Genomic DNA, 20,670 nt, shown 5'->3' on the forward strand with positions numbered 1-20,670 from the left:
TGGAAAGAAATAATGGATTAAAATTCCATCATGGTATATTCAAATTATATCAAGGAGTATTCAGATTAATCACAGAATCACAGAATGGTTGAGGTTGGAAGTGACCTCCAGAGATCATCTAGTCCAACCCCGCTGCTCAAGAAGGGTCACCAAATTAAGAACAATTTCTTAAGACAAGGGAAGTAACCATATTGGGTGAGGTTGGCACAGAGTCTCTATGGTTAGGTGCCTTTCCAAACAGTTGATACAAATGTATCCTATGAACAGCTGATCCTGCCTTAGGGTACTAAATAGAGCCTGTGGCTGCCTGAAGCCCATTTCATTTCTAATTATCAAAGTTTTCAGACAGGCTTCCTAGGGAAACAAATTTCCTAGGATTGTGCTCTTGGTCCATCTTATTTCCTTAACTAGTCATATAATAAAGCATTAGAAAGCTTTAAAAAATCTAACAGCTCCTTAACCCCTCACTCAGACGTTACACAGAAAGAAATGGGAAATAAAACTTTGTTGGCTTTTCTGCAGGATTTTTGTTTATGTTTGGTTTTTGTCTGTTTGTTTTCCTGTAGAGTTTGAGGGTTCTGTAGTGATCAATAAAGCACCTGGTCAATTTCTTTCTAAGGCCAGTTTGAGATAACAATCAAACAGGCATCATGCACCTTTACCCTTGGGCCAGGTCTCCTTTTGAATGGTTTTTAAACTCCTCAGTGTTTCTCATCATCATTACTGGTTATTAAAATTTGGTCCTTTTTAAACTGGGTATCTAAAAGTAAGTCCTTAAAATAATATTTGATTGTTATCTTAAATCTTATGGTTCTTAAATGTTCTATATTGTCAAGTCATAGAATCACAGAATCATAGAATATCCCAAGATGGAAGGGACCCACAGGGATCATCCAGTCCAACTCCTGGTTCCACACAGGTGTCCCCAGAAATTCAGACTATATGACTGAGATCACAGTCCAAACACTTCTTAAACTCTGACGGGATTGGTGCAGTGACTACGTCCCTGGGGAGCCTGTTCCAGTGTGCAACCACCCTTTCGGTGAAGAACCTCTTCCTGATGTCCAGCCTGAACTTCCCCTGTCACAGCTTGACTCCATTTCCTCAGGTCATAGAATCAGAACCATTAAGGTTGCAAAAGACCTTCAAGATCACCTGGTCCAACCATTGCTGGTCACCAGAGAGAATAGATTGGTGCCTGCCCCTCCGCTCCCCCTCATGAGGAAGCTGTAGGCTGCAATGAGGTCTCCCCTCAGCCTCCTCTTTTCCAGGCTGAACAGGTCCAGTGACCTCAGCCGCTCCTCATACGTCTTCCCCTCTGGGCCCTTCACCATCTTCGTAGTCCTTCTCTGGACACTCTCCAACAGTTTCACGTCCTTTTTGTACTGTGGTGCCCAGAACTGCACACAGTACTCGAGGTGAGGCTGCACCAGCGCAGAGTAGAGCGGGACAATCTCTCCTCTCAACCGACTAGCAATGCCGTGCTTGATGCACCCCAGGATACGGTTGGCCCTCCTGGCTGCCAGGACACACTGCTGGCTCATATTCAACTTGCTGTCAACCACAACCCCCAGATCCCTCACTGCGGGGATGCTCTCCAGCATCTCGTCACCCAGTCTGTACGTATAGCCAGGGTTGCCCCTTCTTAGGTGCAGGACCCGGCACCTGCTCTTGTTAAACTTCATGCGGTTGGTGATTGCCCAGCTCTCCAATCTGTCCAGATCTCTCTGCAAGGCCCTTCCACCCTCGACAATTCACTCACTTCAATACAAAGTTTTGCATGTTTGGGCTTTAAAAAAAAAAAAAGTCAGTCCAGCTGTTCCTATACAGTATGATGGTCAAGCTGCATCTTTTCCTACGGGAAGTTCCTAAACTGGTAATGATTGCACAAAACACTTCCTTAGCAATTGTAGCTTGTATTTTAGCCACTTCATCATGCATACATTTTTAATGCTGTGATCATTTTGGTGGTGATCAAAGAGATGGCTTTTTTGGTTCATAGATTTTGCATAGTTGCATTTTCTGCAGGGAGAACTTCCAAAAGGGTTTAGGAAGGAAAGGAGTTTAATGTAATGCACATATATGTAAATGGATGCTTTCCAAAATAGTCTACATTTAAAAATATTCACTTTCTTGATTTGTCTGCTTTTGGCTTTTAGCCAAAATTTCCAGGTCGCATTTATTTCAATCTGCTAAAGACATGGTGAAAGCAGATGACTTTCTCTAAAATTTGCATGCCAATAACAGCCTGAAAAATATATTTGAAGTTTCCCAGTAAAGTGTTGCATATTGAAATGTTTCTTGGACTTCTGAATATCAGCATGGATATAGAAATAATGAAATAATCTTATACATAAAAAGTAGCCCAACTAAGGCTTTCAATATTCTAACTTCAAGAATATTTTCATAAAGGAAGGCAGTGGCTCTAATGCAGGATGGGTGGGAATGAGATTTCAGACAGAACTCTCAATTGTGTAGTATTTCACAAAAATAAACTATGGAAATATGTCCTTCATGGTTTCCAAGCATAGAGATACCTTTCCTAAGAAAACCCTTCTCAGCAAATTTACCGCTCAATTTTTCTTTCCTTTTTTTAAACTTATATGGATGATTCTGTTACCTAACAGGGTTTTCACACCTTCTTATTGCTAATGTTCTATAGAATACTCGATTTTTAATAAAACCAAGTGTTTCAAATGAGATATCCAGAAATCAGCTGGAGCATTTGACAATGACAGTTGTTTACTTGAATTATGTTACTCTGTTTGAGTTCATATGATTTGAAGTGTGAAGATAATACAGTACTATTCCGTCATATTATTTTTAATTTATTCATTTTTTAATATATAATTTCAGAATAATCTCTTATGCCTCACAGTCTCCAAAGGAATAAAGTTTTGTGAACATGATAACTTAGGACAAAAACAATGAATTATTTACTTGTCATTTTCGCATCCTAAGTTTTCTCTGAACCTTTCTCCTGCATGTAAGAAATTCCTGCAAGATCTCATTCTTATCTTTTGATTCCATTGTAAGATATATTTTCCAATATACTTTTGTTCTCTTTAAGTAAAGTAAGTGACTACAGATAACTCTGTCTGAAGCACTGGCAGCTTGTGCATGCCTGAAGTGGCCTTCAGCAAACGCTGAGGTCTGAGAAAGCTCCTACATAATTCCAAACAGAAAACAGTCTCAAGAGTGGAAGTCCATTGATAGTCCATTTAGAGGTGGCTTTCTCCTTTATGCACAGGCCAGTTGAGCCAATTATTACTTTCCGTGTATTTCTATGTCTACCCAATAAGTGACACCTAGCTAACAGAAGCCCAATTGTTATAAGAATCCAAATCTCCTTCTAAACTATTTGACCAGAGAAAGACTTTATTATCAAAGCTTCATATATTTAATCTATAATCACATTCTCTATGCATTTTGTCTCTTTCATTACATGTTAACTGATAAATTAACAGGGTATTCATCTTCATAGATTTTCTTATGAAGCATGAGATGTTCTAACATCCTAACATTCAGACAACTGCAGTGGATTAGAACTTCTGTTTCTGGAAGAGCTCCTTCAACTGCTGTTCAGTTGTTGCTTCTTTCTGCTGCATCAGCTCCTTGGCTCCTTTGGTCACTCCCCAGCCGTCTGGCTTTGACAATGAAGGACAATATGGCCTGCCTGAGGCAGGCCTCAAATTCTCCCAGTACTCTTTTCTTGCCCTAAATAAATAAAAATAAATATAGTATTTGTTCCAGCGCCTCACAATACTAAAGGAACTGTGGCTTAAATCATTATTACAAAGGGTCATCTGACTTGCACAGGCTGATTTTGTGTTCAGATGCAGAAAGATGAATTAAAGCATGCAAAGAAATGCCACACATCTAAAAAGTATCTTTTCACCCTCAAAAGGAACACTGTAAGCCACTCACCATTAGGAGCTGTTCTACCATAGTCTGTTAGGTTTCCATCTTAACTTTCATGAATTACTTTCACATTAATTACGACCAACTCTTCATTTTAAAGGGGGTGTGTGAGAACTTCTGGGAATCTTCTGCTGCCCCTGCACCTCTTTCATTATTCCCAGATCAGATTTAATTCCTCCAAATTATTAACATAAAGAAAACCTCCGTATCAGTTAAGCCAGTCTGCTGCATGGACAAATGTAAGCCTAAGCAAGGGTTGTGTTGGTGTACTTTCCAGTTCACATATACATACCTTGCTCTGACCCAGGGTTTGGTATGCATGCTCAGACTATTGCCCCAGCTACCATGTTTCTCAGAAGCTTCTGGCAAAAATCCCCTTTCAGGAGCCAGTTCCTCAGCTATTGCTCGGATGTGGTATGGCTCAAATCCACAGCAGCCTCCAATGTAACGAATGCCTAAGTCATAGGCCTTTCTTGCATATTTTTGAACATCCCATCTACTGACAATTCTTGGCTCCAGAGCTGCAAAGACATTCATAGTTTAGGCATCCAGCACACTCCATTTCTGCAGTTTTTCAGTAAGGAATCACATTGTTGAAACACTTGCACACTGTTTGCAAAAGTGGCTGTAGATGTTTGAACTGTCTGAGCTAAAACTGATGATGCAAATTTTTGGAAGTCTAGATTTTAGGTTCTGTTAAGCATTACTGAGCTATGTTTGTTCTAAGCTTTTTTGCTCTTGCAAAACAGCACCTCACGTCCTCTGAGACTGACCAAGCCCTGGGCCTCGTGCTTGCCGTTCTGCTAGAGTTCAGAACAGGAGTATTAGAGCACTTTCAGTGTTACATTTTCAGTGACCTATCAATAAGTGGGAAACCTGATTATTGAACTCTAATCTGTGAGAGGAGAGGGTACTGGACTACCTGCAACAGCAATAAGCTTGCTTGTTATTCCTCAGGAGTGCTTACTAAATTTTTTTTTCCACGATCAGCTAGTGGCAGCCAGTTGTTTCTTAGCCCATCCCTTAATTAATTATACTCCCATCCATAAGCAGTTTGCTGCCACATGCCACTTCCTTCCTTGTGGAAAATCCTCTGTGTAGATGACACATTTCTTTTGAGCCCCTCGCCCAGTGGTGAGCAGAATGGAGGGACAACAGAGCTGAGAGGAAAGACTTGTGGAAGGAAAGCAGCAAACAGAGGATGAAAAGAACAAAGAAAAGCACACCAGAGTGGGAAAGAAGCGCAACAAGTGGCAGAATGGAAAAGAAAAGACCAAGGACTGGAAAAGGAACTTGGAGGAGTAAAAATACAGGAGGTAAATCCTCCTGCTTCTTTATGCACACCTGCAGGAAATTAACTAGCAAGGTTATGAGGGGAGAACAGTGTGATGTCAGGCCACAGAACACTCCCCTAGGCAAACAAGCTGTGGAGAGGAAGTAAGGCTCTGTCACCTCTGCATAGAGGTAGGATTCTTCTACCTACACCCTGTCCCAGAACTGCCTAGCAAGCAAGAAGCTGACAAAAAGCAGAACTGATTAAAGTCCAATGAGTAGTTAAATAGGGGTCAGAAAATAAGAAACAGAAGGAAAAAAAAGTGTTTTTCAATAAAAAGGTAGTCTCACATGGAGGGGCTGGACAGAGGAAATTAAGATAGTCTAATAGTGAGGAAAAAAAAAAAAAGCAAATGAAACTATCTTAGAAAGCTTTTCACATACATTTTGTTTGTGTTTTCACATACATTTTTGTTTGTGTTCAGTCCTGTCAATGATTTCCTTGTCTCTTATATATCATTAAAAAGCAAATGCAAAATTGATACAAAGTGATGAATGGTAAGAATGCATCATCCTTCATGCAGCTGATACATGTATAAGCAACTAAGCTCCAGGGGAACAGTATAGAATGTTTCACTGTTTTCTCCATCACCCACACTGTCAAAATCAGTCCTTTATGCATCGTAAGCATAAGGACAGCAAGAGCCTAACCTCTCGAAACATGGATAGAAAGAAACATGGATAGACCCCTCTGTACAAACTGGCTACTCATGTGGTGGAATATGATGATTAAAAGCAAACAATATTCAATGAAAAGAAGTTTCCACATACATTACACATCATGTTTTGTTGTTGTATTTTTTTACCCTCCCGAAAATTGTTTAACATTTTATTTTCCACTCCTGTCATTTTACAGAATTTATTTTCTTGGCTTTACTCAGAGTTGTATATCCCTAGCTTAACAATTTGGTTATATATGATAAAAAGAGATTGAAGTTTTCATAAACTTTGGAATGTGAAGATTGTAATCAGTTCCTAGATTTAGCCCCTCCATGTATCTAGTTATGAGATAACTGACCAGCACATTCCTTTCTAAAACACTGTCATTCCTTAACATTTGAGGGCAATTACAGTTAAAAGGAAGACACAGAAAACCGAAAAAATTGCTAATGATAAACAAATACTGCTGGCAGCTGACGCTGGAGTTTGCGAATACAACATAGACAATTCTTTTCTAGAAACTGGGGTTTTGGTCTTTACAGAGGGTATGCATACTTCAAACATCTAAATGCCTCTTCTGCACAGTCTTTCACACACACACACAAAAAAAAATGGGTTAGTTTAACAATCATTTATCAAAGTGCTTATCTGGCATCAATTGATCTGGGTATTGAAAATATTCACAGAACCAGGCTTTTCCAACTGAGTCATGAAATTTCTAAAAAATTGAGATCTCATACAGACTGCTTATACAGACAAGCCAAGAACCACAACAAACCAAATAGTGAATCCTTCAGTTCACTTGATTACTTACTGCATCTGTTCTATCTTTTTTGCTTGCAATCAGAGGAGTTATATGAAAGAATGAATAGCACAAATGAGGTCCTGACACTTTGAAATATTCCAGAATATTTTCAGAATTTAGACGCATTATTATCATCTAATGAAAGCCTCAGGCTTCATTCTTTCTTTCCTTTATTTAAAGAGAGGAAGTCAAAAAAAGAGAGAGAGAGACCAAGAGACCTTCCTAAAAATCTCATCTCTCTCTTAGTTTTTGCTACAAACTCAAGTTTCAATTGTTTCAATACGTTATGTTATAGACTGATCTTGAAAAGAAGGGTGCATGGTACTTGAAAAGAAAGGTATTTTTCTAATCAAAATAAAAATGTTTTGGCTGATTTTGTCCTCTCATCTTAGGAAGATGTGATCTTCTACATCCCAGGTGCAAATAAGCTCGAAATACAAAACTGAATGAGCCTTTCAGTCTCTGTAGAATTTCTCCTGAGCATAACAGTGGTGAATCCATCTCCAAACTGCTAACTCATTTGTTAGCTACATCTAGGAAAACATTGTTTCCAGTTTCTCTCTAATCTCAAATTAGATAGTTTGCAAGACTGAGTTGCAGTAATCATTCACCTGTACTAATGATCTATTTCCATGTATGTGCTGGACATTAAATTCTTATAAAGATAAACATTATAGGGCTTGTGGGATAGATGTCACAAACCAGAACATGGGGGAGCTCCAGTTCAAAGGTATTTGAAGTCCGGAGCTTGTCCATTTCTTTGAGCTGTTTTACAGCTGTTCTGAACAAGGCTCTATAGCATGAGGAAGAACTATACTTTTAATGGCATTTAGGTTGTGGCATCTGAACAATTTTCATTATAATTTTACTGTCATTCACATACTATGATACTGTTGAAGTACTTTCACTATGTGGATGATCTTTCACCTAACAGTACGCTGCAGTTCCTCTAAGCACAGTGCTAGACAAGATAATAGGGACTAATACTATTGTACAGGAGGATAAACTGCAGTTTCAATTTTTCTAAAAAAAAAAATAGAGAAAAAAGAAACAGCCAATAAAAAAGAGATACCCTTGTCTTACCAAATGGAAATTCGGGAAGATCAATAAATCCCTGCTTCCCACAATCAGGTGTATGGAAAGCAAGTGGTTGAGACATCAGGTGGGCTTTCAGTTTAGCAGCCTGCAAGCCCTCTTTCATCAGTTTCACAGTTTCCAGACAAGTATCTGCATCAAAATGGCAGTTGACTCCCACAATAGAAGCACCTGTGAGGAAGAAAATAATTATTCAAGTCACATCTCCCTGGGAAGGAGGGGGTGAAAGTTCTCAGCCACAGCACTCCATGCTTAGAGCCAGCCTCTGCTCTCCTGATCAGAGCATTTACATCTCAGCTGCACTCCTCTTTACCTTCCAGAGGAAACACCACAGTGAGTAACATCCACAGCCACAAATGCAATTAGCTAGCTGGTTCCTGACACAAGTTCTGCCTTTGCTTACGAATGCTAACTCCAAAGGAAAAGAGTAGCTCAGGATAGATACAGTAAAAACCTTTGTACCAACCATCATGCCGTTGATTCATGCCTTCTGTCCTTCCCCTTGTCCTCCAGAAAACATGTCCTTTGATAGGCAAAAGGACATATTTTTTCAACCCCATTCTCATCCTGGATTTGAACTGTGCTCCAGACATTTCTTAAAACATGAGTGGAGAATCAAAGGTTGCATTGGATTCTGCTTATGTTTCTTAATTCTGAGCACAGAACTTGGGGCTGATTCTGTATCCAAACTGCAATAGGTTTAGCTTTTTTCCCTATGCAATATCAGCTACCTGTGGCTTCTACTCCCAATACCACCCTGGATAATAAAGATTTAATAGCTGCACTTTTATGTGTTTTTTTTTTCTTTGTTGGTTGGTTTATTTTATTTTTTTTATTTTTTTGAAAAGACTGCTCTAGCAAAGTAAACACAGAGACTTTTTATATCTGCAGATGTAATCAGGAAGCTAATTACATGGATGGGTATCTCAAGTAAATGCGAGCCAAAGAAATTCGTTTTATACCATACTTTTAAAGGGCCGGTTAAAACACATTCTTACCAGCCTTTACCAGTTGGACAGCACACTGTCCTGGGGGCACGCCATGCATGTCCCCTTCTGGACCAATGCACATCGTAGCTGCAACTGGCTTGCCAGATTCTTTCAGGACTTCAACTGCCCAGACAGCTTCTTCAACATGCTCAAAATACTGAAAGAAATTTAAACTCGGCTAGTTTCATTTGTTGGAGATGAAGCATAAGCACATTAATCCAGACCCCAGACTCATTAGCAATACAATGACTTACACTAAGACTTCTATTGAGTTCACTGACCACACAGTTAAAAAAAAAAAAAAAAAAAAAAAAAAGGATTTTAAAGAGTTAGTTAGTGAAACTAAAAAAATAAAGGCACTCTTGCTCCAGAGTAGGAATGTCCACGTAGAGAGTTAATCAGGGACTCACTCCCAATGAGCTAGTTTCATGTAGATTAGTCACCACAGTTTGGTTGTTCAGAGTACAGGAGGAAACTGGAACTAGTTAAGATCACATTCACCTATTCTTTTTGTGCCAGTATAGAATTTGACTTGACTGAGATAGAAATTTAGGATTCAATGTCCCATTCTTGAACACTTGCAGATTTTTCTAGGCATTTACAAAGAATTCTGATACTACTAGAATAAAAGAATAGCATAAAATTTTAAAGGAGGAACCAGTATATACTTTATTCCCTGAAGTAGACTACATGTCTGAAAGTTAACACTGTACCAGTTGAAGGCATATGCTTTTTTTTTTTTTTCTGTTTAAGTCTTACCTCTGCAATTAAGAAGTCCACATTCTTCTTCATGAAGACATCTAGTTGCTTTCGAAAAACTGCTTTAACCTCTGCTTTATCCTTGCAGCTTAAGTATGATGGTGTTTGACTGACTCCTCCAGCCACTAAAGCATCACCTTCAATAGCCACTTCTTTTGCAATGTCACAAGCAGCTTCATTCACTTTCTGGCACTGTATGAATACAGATTACATCAGTTTTACCTGGTCAGAGATATGCATGGAGCACAGAAGAGGACAAAAGAATCAAAGCCCATATTGACCTCACATTCACTTAGAATTTAAAAGTATTTTTTAAATTTGATCAGGAAGATCTTCCCCCAGAAATTCCACCCAGTGAAGCAGAACCACCCTCTTTGGAATCATTCCCACATCAATATCTTCTAAGCTGTGCAGAGTATCTCAGTATTTGTAATGACCAGTGTTTTTAGCCCCTTAAAATATGAAGAATTATGATTCATCCTACTCAGAATTACTTATATCCTCTGTACAGAAACAGGCTCTAATCTTGTTATTAGCTAGAAAGAAGTATAAAAATTAGGCTTTCATACTTGTATAACAGATGTGCTTATTTTTGTTAAACAAGCAGCCCAGATAGCTGAGAGCTAGTGTCAAATATGATGATTTGAGAATAATGCTATATATTTCATACTGATATGTGCAACAGTATTAGGGTAAAAGTGATCTCTTAATTTTAAGCCACAATTGTTTCCCTAGTGTCCAGATTGTTCTAATTTCTGGCCTGGTATATCTTCACATATAAAAATATATTCTTTTCACTCTGCTGTTTGGAGAATCTTCTCTGTTTTCCAGAGGCTGAAACAAACAATATGACCAAAGGAAAGGATCAGAGAAAATTCCCAATGCCAAATTTCCTAGACTCAAAAGAACCATCTAGAAATGTTGATGCCAAAAGTGGAGCTGTGCCCTGCATCTAGTGAAGGCACCCAGCATCCTACAGCTCCTCAGTGCACAGCATTAGAAAACACCAACATTATACTTTGCTGCTGTGCCAGATTACCTTTACGCCTGAAGAGGGCAATATTGGCCACAGAGCCTTCCCTGGATTTTTGAGTTTTTACTTTACTGAAGAAATGGTGTTAAAAGATGGCAGCACGTTTTTAACAGCAGCACGAAGGAATTCCTGCCACTCCAGCCAGTAAGTCAGCTTCATCAGGGGCCCAGCTCAAATGTCCCTATGCTAACACAGGTAGCATGGGCAATACACAAGAGGAGTTAGAGACATACACATGCCTGCAGGGCTGTGACCTCACTGGCATTACGGAGACATGGTGGGAAGGCTCCCATGACAGAAGTGTTGTAATGGACGGATGCAGGCTCTTTAGGAAGGACAGGCAGGGGAGAGGAGGAGGGGGCATCGCCCTCTATGTCAATGAGAGGCTGGAGTGTGTGGAGCTCTGCCTGGGGATGGATGAGGAGCTGACAGAGCTTGTGGGTCAGCATCACAGGGAGGGCAGGGACACGGGACATTGTAGTTGGGGTCTGCTACAGGCCACCTGACCAGGAAGACCAAGCAGGTGAGGCCCTCTATAAACACACAGCATCAGCCTCACATTCACAAGCCCTGGTTCTCATGGGGGACTTCAGCCACCCTGATATCTTTTGGAGGGACAGCACAGCAGGGCATAGGCAATCCAGGATTCCAATGTGATTTCACTAAGGGCAGATGGTGCCTGACAAGTCTGGTGGCCTTCTATGGCAGGGTTACAACATTGGTGGATATGGGAAGAGCAACTGATATCATCTACCTGGACTTGTGCAAAGCATTGAACACTGTCCCCCATGATATCCTTGTCCCTAAATTGGAGAGACATGGATTTGATGGAAGGACCACTTGGTGGGTAAGGAATGGGCTGGATGGTGACACTCAAAGAGCTGCAGTCAACAGCTCAATGTCCAGGTGGAGATCAGTAATGAGTGGTGTTTCTTAGGAGTCAGTACTGGGACCTGTGCTGTTTAACATTGTCAGTGACAAGGGCAGTAGAATCAAGTGAACCCTCAGCAAGTTTGCCGGTGACACCAAGCTGAGTGGTGCAGTGGACACACTGGAGGGAAGGAATACCATCCAGATGGACCTGGGCAGGCCTGAGAGGTGGGCCTTTGCGAACCTCATGAGGTTCAACAGGGCCAAGTGCAAGGCCCTGCATCTGGGCTGAGGCAATCCCAAGCACCAACACAGGCTGGGCAGGGAATGGATGGAGAGCAGCCCTGAGAAGGACCTGGGGGTGTTGGTTGATGAGAAGCTCAACATGAGCTGGAAATGTGTGCTTGCAGCCCAGAAAGCCAGCTGCGTGCTGGGCTGCACCAAAAGTAGCATGGTCAGCAGGGCAACGGAGGTGATTCTCACGCTCTGCTCTCGTGAGACCCCACCTGGAGCCCTGCGTTCAGCTGTGGGACTCCCAGCACAAGATGGACATGGACTTAGTAGAATGAGTCCAGAGGACGGCCACAAAGATGATCAGAGGGCTGGAGCACCTCTCCTGTTAAGGCAGGCTGAGAGAGTTGGGGCTGTTCAGCCTGGAGAAGAGAAGGCTCTGGGGAGACCATAGAGCAGGCTTCAAGTACCTAAAGGGGGCCTACAGGAAAGCTGGGGAGGGACTCTTTGTCAGGCAGTGTAGGGATCGGACACGGAGTGATGTCTTTAAACTAAAAGAGGGGAGATTTAGATTAGCAATAACGAAGAAATTCTTCACCCAGAGAGTGGCGAGGCACTGGCATAGGTTGCCCAGAGAAGCTGTGGATGCCCCATCCCTGGAGGTGCTCAAGGCCAGGCTGGATGGGGCTTTGGGCAACCTGGTCTGGTGGGAGGTGTCCCTGCCCATGGCAGGGGCTTGGAACTGGGTGGTCTTTAAGGTCCCTTCCAACCCAAAACATTCTGTGATTCTGTGAACATTCCACTCGTACTAGCAAGTTGTTTTCTAGAATTCTTCACCATTTTTTGCAGTTGATTTGTCTCTCTAGGTGTTAAAGTATTTTTTCCCTAACTGATTTTTCTCCCTGTGCTCTTAGTTCTCCCCGTACTCTGTGTGTGAAAACTCCAGTAATCCAATCTCTTCAGCTGAAAAAAATATGACGTGGACATCCTCCTTCCTCTCTTCATCCTTGTACTGTTTTTTTTTTTTTTTGGTGTGTTTTTGTTTGTTTTTGCATTTAACCTTGTCTTTCTTACTGTTACTACCTCTGAAATTGCATTATCTCATACTTTGGTCATCAAATATAATCAAAACCGTTATCAAAAATGGAAAATACTCCATAATCTCTTTACTGAGCCTTTGAAATTAATTCACTTATTTCACATTACATCAAAATAGATGTAGATGTATTTTACTCACAGTTATTTTCTCAGCTACATAATTGCCTCTGTTCTCTAGTTTGTCTTCACTGGCATAAAAGGTGAATGTCTGCAGAACGTTGGATCCAGCTCTGAGGAATTCCCGGTGAAGCTGACGAACTGTAAAGAATTAAAGAGACAAAGAAGAGATGTTTGGAACGGTTATTACTATTGTTATCCTCAAATCGAATGCTTATTGAATTAATGTTACTGTAAAACAAGTGATACAGTATTTACGAGAAGAGTCTTCGTGAGAGAGTAGAAGCAGTAGTCTGCAGAACTCCTTTTCTTCACACTCTTAGAACATTCGGTAGAAGACATTCTCCTCAGTTACTCTCTGCTAAGAATGGCTGAGGATTTCTATTTAGTTCATCAGTAGATTCAGTTTTGTCTGACACCTTGCCAGTCCTTCAGACCTCCCAGTATCGCTTTATAGAACCGCATCATGGTTTGGGAGGGGGAAACAGACAACTGGCAAAGTAAAGCATAGCAAGGAATACCAGACAAAAAGATCATCAAATCTCATCCACTTTGTACTTTCTACTTTTCTTCTCCAAGCAAAACCTAGCCTCAGCTGAGACCAAAGCTCTCTGACTAAAAGAACACTTGATTAAGAGATGATTCATTGCTCCAAAAAAAGTGAATCAGAACACAGACTTAATTTGTCTCATAAGTTGTTACATGATGATTTTACTACAGAGCCAACAGTTCTTTTGAAGGAAAGGCTGGTGTTACTTTTAATGGACAAGTTTCCTACATTACAACTGTGGGAGCAGGCTCTCTTATGTCAGTTCTGACTTCATCACAGTAAGCAATGCACCACAACTGACAGCACAAGAGCAGAACAGGAGCTGTCAATTGATTTTATATATATAATATAAAAAGTATATATATATGTATTCACCCACAAAACAATTATAATTGCCAGAACACTACCAATCATGCGAAATGGAGTTGAAAGGCTCAACAGCTTATAGCAAATGCAGGAGCAATTTATTCCCTAGATATTGCATACAGACATGAAAACACTTCAGTTTCTATGGCAGATGTTTGGAAGTTTTCCAGGAGTCTTGTTTTTATCATACCTCATTGCCTACAGACAATCTGTGTCATTAGGAAAACGTGTGAATATGCCATTGAAAAATTATTGTCCTTAGCTACAACAAACACAGACTTCTACACCAGAGAAGCTCAAACAGTAGCTGCTAGAGTTAATCTCCAAACACACAATTACACATTTACTTTCAGTGAAGTACAGTGTAATGTTCCTCGCTTTTCTCTGCTAGTAGAGCATTTCATTTTCAGTTGCAGCCTTGGCTAACAACACTGTGACTTAATACAATGCTTCTTTTCCCAGCAATCAAAAAGACCTATTCAGGAACACAGATCGTAGTATGGCTACAGTTCAAAAAGCCCCTAGAATTTGCCTGAAATATCAGAATCAGATTTCAGTCTTACAACCTTTACTCAAAAATTTCAAAAATAAGTCAAAAATTTCCTAGTGCAGGGAGTATTGTTTTTTCCTGAAGCATTAAAACACAACTAAAAGGTCTGTCTCTGTATATTTCTAGTGGTCTGTAGTTTGTTTTTCCATTCTCCCCCATAAAAAAATACTGATGAAAACTAATCAAGAAGTAGGAAAAGGGGGGAAATCTACATATACTTTCACAAATGTTCTATGACATTTCCATAATAAATTGGTTTTATTTATCCACAGTGTTAGTGTGGTCTTTAAATAAAGTTGTTGCTTTCCTAGAAAAAGGCTTGGGATTTGTGTGAATAAAGACAGTGACACAGGCAAGTAAATGAAACAACCTAACACATGTAAATAAGAAACTTGATATCCCAGATTATCAGTTATGTAGATCCATTTGGGAGTCTGCTGTTCACATTTGGAGAGAAAGAATGTCCTTAAAAGTAAAGTATCAGCTTGAATCTCATTCAATCTCAGGCAAACATTTGTTGCTAGAATGCATTGTCATTATTATAAAGCCAACAAGAGTGTGCGTGACACCATCAAAAAAAAAAAAAAAACCTGTAATTTACTTCTTGTGTGACTTCTAGCATGTTACTGAAGCTGTATTTTCCACCACTATTTGAAAAATGAGGATAACAGCCACATGTAAGGCCAAATAATTGTTAATAATTTGATGCATTTTAGGAGTCAGGCATAAAACACTGAGTTTTCTTTTCAATTCACCATGAGTTGGACATTTAGCAAAAAAAATTAATCCAACAGGAGATGGGGGCAGTAAATGTATATGCCCTGTGCACAGCAGTAGCTCTGATACCCGATCTGGCTCAGAACAAATATTTAGATCTCATTTCTGAACTTGTCAGTCTTGCAGAACTTCTCCTCTCTTATGGCTTTTGATTCACATTTTTTTTTTTTTGCATGCCTTGCTGCATTTTAAGAACCTCCCTCCTTTCCCCTCTCTCCTTACAAACAGAAGAAGGCCTGGTAGTTGTATGGATTTTATACCAGCTGGCCTAGCCAGTTGTTCCTTGTGTTCTTCACACCTGCTTTCAAAGTAACATGACTCTTGAACATGCAGGAGCAAAAAGCAGTAATGGAGAGGAGGCAGCACACTGCACTAAAAGAAATTAACACATTTCCAGTTAAGGGTATATTTATAAATAGCCTATAAAGGGTTTATTAAAATGTTATAAGTGCGTTACAGACATAGCCAATATGTTCTATAAATAGTTACAAGCAAATCAATAGCAATTTAGGTGGCTGGGCTCTAATCAATGGCAACTAGTCAGGTATTTAAAGCAAATCTGTTTGCTCATCTAGCATATTGAATTCATCTAGATGTTTTCCTCACATAAAACATGTCAAAGAAAACCAAATAACAAAATTTCACTGAAAGCATGTCTTATCCTTTGAAGCACTGTCTGACAACAAGAACTCGTTTCCAGCATAAAGCAGAATCTCAGCAAGGCAAGCAATTAGTAGGACGACTGTCCAGGCTAAGCCAGCTGACATTAGCTCATAGTCAATAGACCCTTCCCAGATTGAATAGCTTTGTGATTATGTCCTGTTTATCAGATGTGGTAATTAGAACTAAAAGTGGTAACCAGTATTGTTAGAAACCAACAATTCAGTTTTGTAAAGCAAAATTACAAAGTTGCTTCCATACAGAAACTCTCACAAGTACCGAAAACGGAGACAAAATGCTCTTCTGAACACAACAAGCTTGTCTTGTTCCCCTCCACTGTAAAGAGTTATTCCATTAAATAGTGTAGACAAAGAAACTGGTGCTGCTTTATTGGAATGGTTAGGTTCTTATGAGGTTTATCATTCCTGTTTTCATAGTGGAGGCAAATACATTACTCCTTACAAATACTCCTTTCCCATTCTATTGCTTATTTGAAGCTACCATTTTCCAGAAAGAATTAATAAACAAGCTATATTTGCTTGTAACTATATAAAAATCCTAGAATGGTCAGAAAACAAACAGATGATTACCTGCCTAATTCTTTGTGACAAGATGTTGTGAATGATAAGTTTGACATCAGCTCTAGGACAGACAGGACAAGTCCATGAAAGAGCAATCAGTGAATGTTATTGAACACAAAGATACCACTTATGTGTCGAAAAGTTTCTGGGCTGCAAGTTATTGAAGACAGAGAGCATTCTAGAGAGGTATTACTCTAGAGAGGTTTGCACTACTTATTGGTCCCTTGCCAACCACTTCTAGACAATATTAGAGACAGATTATGGGGTAAAATGATTTTCTGGTGTATGCATTCTTAGGCTATTCTTAACAGTGTTTAATTCCACGTTGTCAAGCCATACTTAAAATCTGCTACAAATTCCTATATAATTATTATTTATCCAACCATTTTGCTTTCATTATAGGATTACCATTTCCCAGTAAACTGACCTGCTTCTGGGTGTTCTACTGTTGCTTCAGGAGTCCAAGGCCCAGCTTTTACATATCCCCTCTTTTCAAGGGCAAAGACAAATCCTCCATCTCCAATCACAACTTCTCCAGAATCTAAGCGCTCTAGAATACCCTGAAGAAAGCAGGAGAAAAGATTAATAATTACAGCTCTTCAGTTTCATGAGCTTCCATGACTTCATTGTCATTTCCTGTATTTACGAAGAAAATATAATTAATTGTGGGCTACCAGAAAGGTCTTTACCACAGTAATAAAAAGTAATCCATTCACTTCTTGAAGTTCTCTTGAAAAAATGGTAGATGGTCTGTTTTATAAGAACATCAGGCTTTAATATATGGATATGTATTAGGACTTCTCATTAGTCAGTTTTATTGTATTCTAAAGGCATAGTCCCCAGAGCTAGAAGTCAACGGTTCAGTTTCATCTCTATGAATATAAACCACAGTCTCAAGTTCTCCTTTAAAATATATGTGATATAAAGTGTCAGCTCATTTGCTCTTTAGCTACAAATGTCATCTTGACAGAGCCTCAGCACAAGTATCTCATGACAGAAGATGACATAACAGGCATCATAAAACAGTAAGCATGTAACATTTTCCAAGCAAATAAGACACCTCAAAATGCCTCCATTTTCTGACAGGCTGTTTTCACTGGCCTGTGTTTGCTTACCTAGACTTAGAAAACGAAAGAAAATCCTGCTTGTTTTGCACAGCCCAGAAATAATTTAAGACGCCAAACCTTACAACACCCTGTGATTAACCTTGTTTCTGCCTTGAAAACGACCCTAACACAAGGCAAGTCTTTTTGTTGTTGTAGAATGAAACACATGAGAAAAATATAGATTGGTTGTACATAATTTATATTATTTTTCATATTCCATTCATTGCTTCATTGGCTCGTTCAAATTTTCCAAAAAGCCTTAAATGAAATCTGAGGGAGTAGGACAAAGAAAAGCCGTATGGACATAGAGTTGAGTGTAGCTCGTGCACCAAGAGGATGTTTTTTTAAACAATTAGCCGCCAACCTTTAATAGACTATCTTTCTTGATAATTTCTCCTCCATTAATTCATTTATCTCATCACGTATATACAGGAAAGAAATATCTATGACTTCTCACCACCACTGCCCTTTAGGAGGGATGAGGTATGCCTTTCCAACAAGGAGCACCATGCCACCTCTGCCCGCTCCAGTACCAAGCACTGCCGTGTTTGGCTACCCTGAGGCTACAAAGACTGGCTGAAAGGGTCAGCATTTTTGACTCGTTTTGGTGCTGACATGGCAACAAAGGTATGGGGCTGGAGTGCAGGCATATGAGCCTGGCCAAGTGTTGGCTTGCAGATTTTGCTTCCCATTCTATTGCACGTTTTGGATTTGCCTAAATAGTGACCTGATTAACTCTACAGCTTCAAGTACACGAGCTTTTATTTTCATTTCAGCAGGACCCAGGAAAAACTCAACCTGCAATACTGAATCCACAAAATCAGTAATTTCCAGTGAGTCTACCAGTCATTCCTCAACAGAGGGCAACTCTCTTGTATCTGTAAGTGTCCAGAGGCTTTGTAAAAATTGTGCTTGCAATTAACTAGTTTGCAGTTATAACAGAATGCCTCAAACAGAGCCAGAGAAAAGAAGCCGAGGAACCAATGACTGAGTCTTTCCTTCCTCTGCTTGCCAAGGGACAACAGACAAAGCCTGCTTCAGAAGTTTAGCATGCAGAGTGCATGCAGGAGTGCGGAGGGAAAAATCTTGAACATACAAGAAACTTCATTCATTGCTTGTTAACTGAAGATTAAGTAATAGATACATGTTGACATAATATATGGATATTATATTTCAATGCAGTTCAACTAAGAGGGATTTTTTTTTAACAAGTCACTTCTAAGATTTAATGGCAGCTTTCCCTCACAGTTCTAGCTTTTTTAAGCTACACAGTAAATAATCTTCCTTTTTTTTTTTTTAAACACAGAGAAGCAATGTAAGCCATGATATAACAGTACGTGATATCTTAATATATAATGTAGTGCAATATATTAAACATAGCATAAGAGCACCTAATAGCAGATAAAAGGTGACATAACTATAAAGCACAAAGTACTTAATACAAATGTGCTTTTTTTTCAGTTCAAATTCTGCAAAAATATAATTCCTGTATTGAGACATCATATTATAGATCTGATATCTTCTCTTCAAACCATTTTTACTTATCCATACTGGATAAAATACCATTGGCTCAACCGACATATAGCTAGCATAAGTTTGGCATCAACTCTGTTTTGTTCTGTACAACAGAACTACAACTGTGTGCTCACACCCAATCCAGACCAAAATTATATGATCAGGCAGTCCATAATGCACAAGTCTGATATTAAATAACATGAAAAAAGGTATCTGTTAAATGCTAACCGAAGCTTTTAAGCCACCTTTTCACTGCTTCACTTCTACCATGAATGAAATTGCACCACATAGTTCATACATCTATCCGTGGAAAGAGTGCAAGTGACTGTATGAAGATATCCCCTCTGCCAGCTTTAGCAATGTAACCAAACCATGCAAGTGTAAAGCCTTCTTGCTCTACCAATGTCCTATCTTTCCATCAGTGGTGAGAAACATGCAGCTCAAAACGGCTGTTCAGATCTTCAGTGAGTCCTTCAGCTATAACTGATCTACGTGAAAGGCCCAAAGCTGAGCCTTCTTCCCATGGCCTTCTGTTCTCTGACTTGTATGTTACATATAAAAATGAATAAAAACAGTTGTGTCCTATTAATGATAACACTGTCCTTCTGAGAGGAAGGCAGAACATATGATTGCACCCACCCTCCCACTACTGGGTAGCAGTAGTGGTGCATGCCAGAGTTTGATTTAGACAATACTCAAAGTTTTATCTTAACAGGCAGAATGACTGATGCCTGAATAACTTTTTATATTGGCTTATCTTCAGCTAAAAGAGAGTGCAAAGGGCATGCATATATTGGAGACTGCACTCATGTTACAAACACTGCTGGTATTCAGTCATATAAATCAAGGGAAGAGCGATTTGGAGCTTTTAAATAGTGTTGGCAGGATGCTAGAGACAGAAACCCCATGCAATGAAGGCTTACGCTTACAACATTCATGATTTCTATGTGTTGCAAGCACAGGTTAGTTTGCATATCAAACACTATACAGCAAAAAGCTTCTGAACTTTGGTGGCTAGGCGTTCGGAGAAACCAAGATCCCAGGAGCTGCCACAGTATTAACTCCAACCCAATTTATCCGTCCACCTTATAGTGGTGTCCAAACGCTTTCAGGGGCCCGAAGGTGAACAGCCATAGCTCCTGTATAGGTATATAGGTATAACATATGGGTGTATAGGTATCCCATATGGGTATACTACGTACGTATATATGCACACCATGCCCGTGATGTAGGTTCTCGCAGTACGCCCCTACCCGCAGTCACACCGAGCCCCTCCAGCAGGGGCTGGCAGCAGCGGGGGTTTTGCAGCATAGGCTGCAAAATTAAAAATATTGAAGGAGGGAGCAGAGGAGGTGCGGGGGGGAGGGGGGGGGGGTGGAGCAGGGGTCCGGGGCTGCGCGGGGGATGCGGGGAATTACCCTCTTGCCCTGTTTCAAGCTCTTGGCGATCGGCAGCATCTTGCTCGCCCGGGGACGCCGGCTGCCCGAGTCTGTCCGACGGCTCTGCGCGGAGCAGGGGATGCTCGCAGCGAGCCGCCCGCCCTCTTATAGCCCGGGCAGGAGGTGGGCAGCGCTGCGGGCGACACCCCCGTCCCGTCCCTGCCCTGCCCGGTCCCTGACCCCTCGGGGAGCCTCCCCCTCGTCCTCCGCCCCCAG

At 40.3% G+C, this 20,670-nt stretch overlaps 1 protein-coding gene across 1 annotated transcript; it reads right to left on the reverse strand.

The window, feature by feature from the left end:
• Nucleotides 1-1,908: 1,908 nt before the first annotated feature.
• LOC118251473 (betaine--homocysteine S-methyltransferase 1) lies at nt 1,909-20,592 on the reverse strand. Its single transcript, XM_035553602.2, has 8 exons — nt 20,434-20,592; nt 16,822-16,954; nt 12,933-13,051; nt 9,562-9,753; nt 8,812-8,959; nt 7,802-7,984; nt 4,214-4,442; nt 1,909-3,717 (listed from the first exon to the last, which is right to left on the reverse strand). The coding sequence occupies exons 1-8, from the start codon at nt 20,470-20,472 to the stop codon at nt 3,543-3,545; spliced, it is 1,218 nt and encodes a 405-aa protein (XP_035409495.1). The 5' UTR covers nt 20,473-20,592; the 3' UTR covers nt 1,909-3,542.
• Nucleotides 20,593-20,670: the final 78 nt, after the last annotated feature.

Source organism: Cygnus atratus, chromosome Z, assembly GCF_013377495.2.
Source record: "Cygnus atratus isolate AKBS03 ecotype Queensland, Australia chromosome Z, CAtr_DNAZoo_HiC_assembly, whole genome shotgun sequence".
Lineage (NCBI taxonomy): Eukaryota > Metazoa > Chordata > Aves > Anseriformes > Anatidae > Cygnus > Cygnus atratus.

Bases quoted from the DNA above. Each gene is read 5' to 3' on its own strand.
- LOC118251473 (XM_035553602.2), bottom strand. From the start codon at position 20,472: ATGCTGCCGATCGCCAAGAGCTTGAAACAGGGCAAGAGG. The intron at 4,443-7,801 runs GTAAGACAAGGG...ATGTCTTTGCAG, and splicing joins TCTTCCCGAATTTCCATTTG to CTCTGGAGCCAAGAATTGTC. The intron at 3,718-4,213 runs GTATGTATATGT...TTATTTATTTAG, and splicing joins AAACCCTGGGTCAGAGCAAG to GGCAAGAAAAGAGTACTGGG.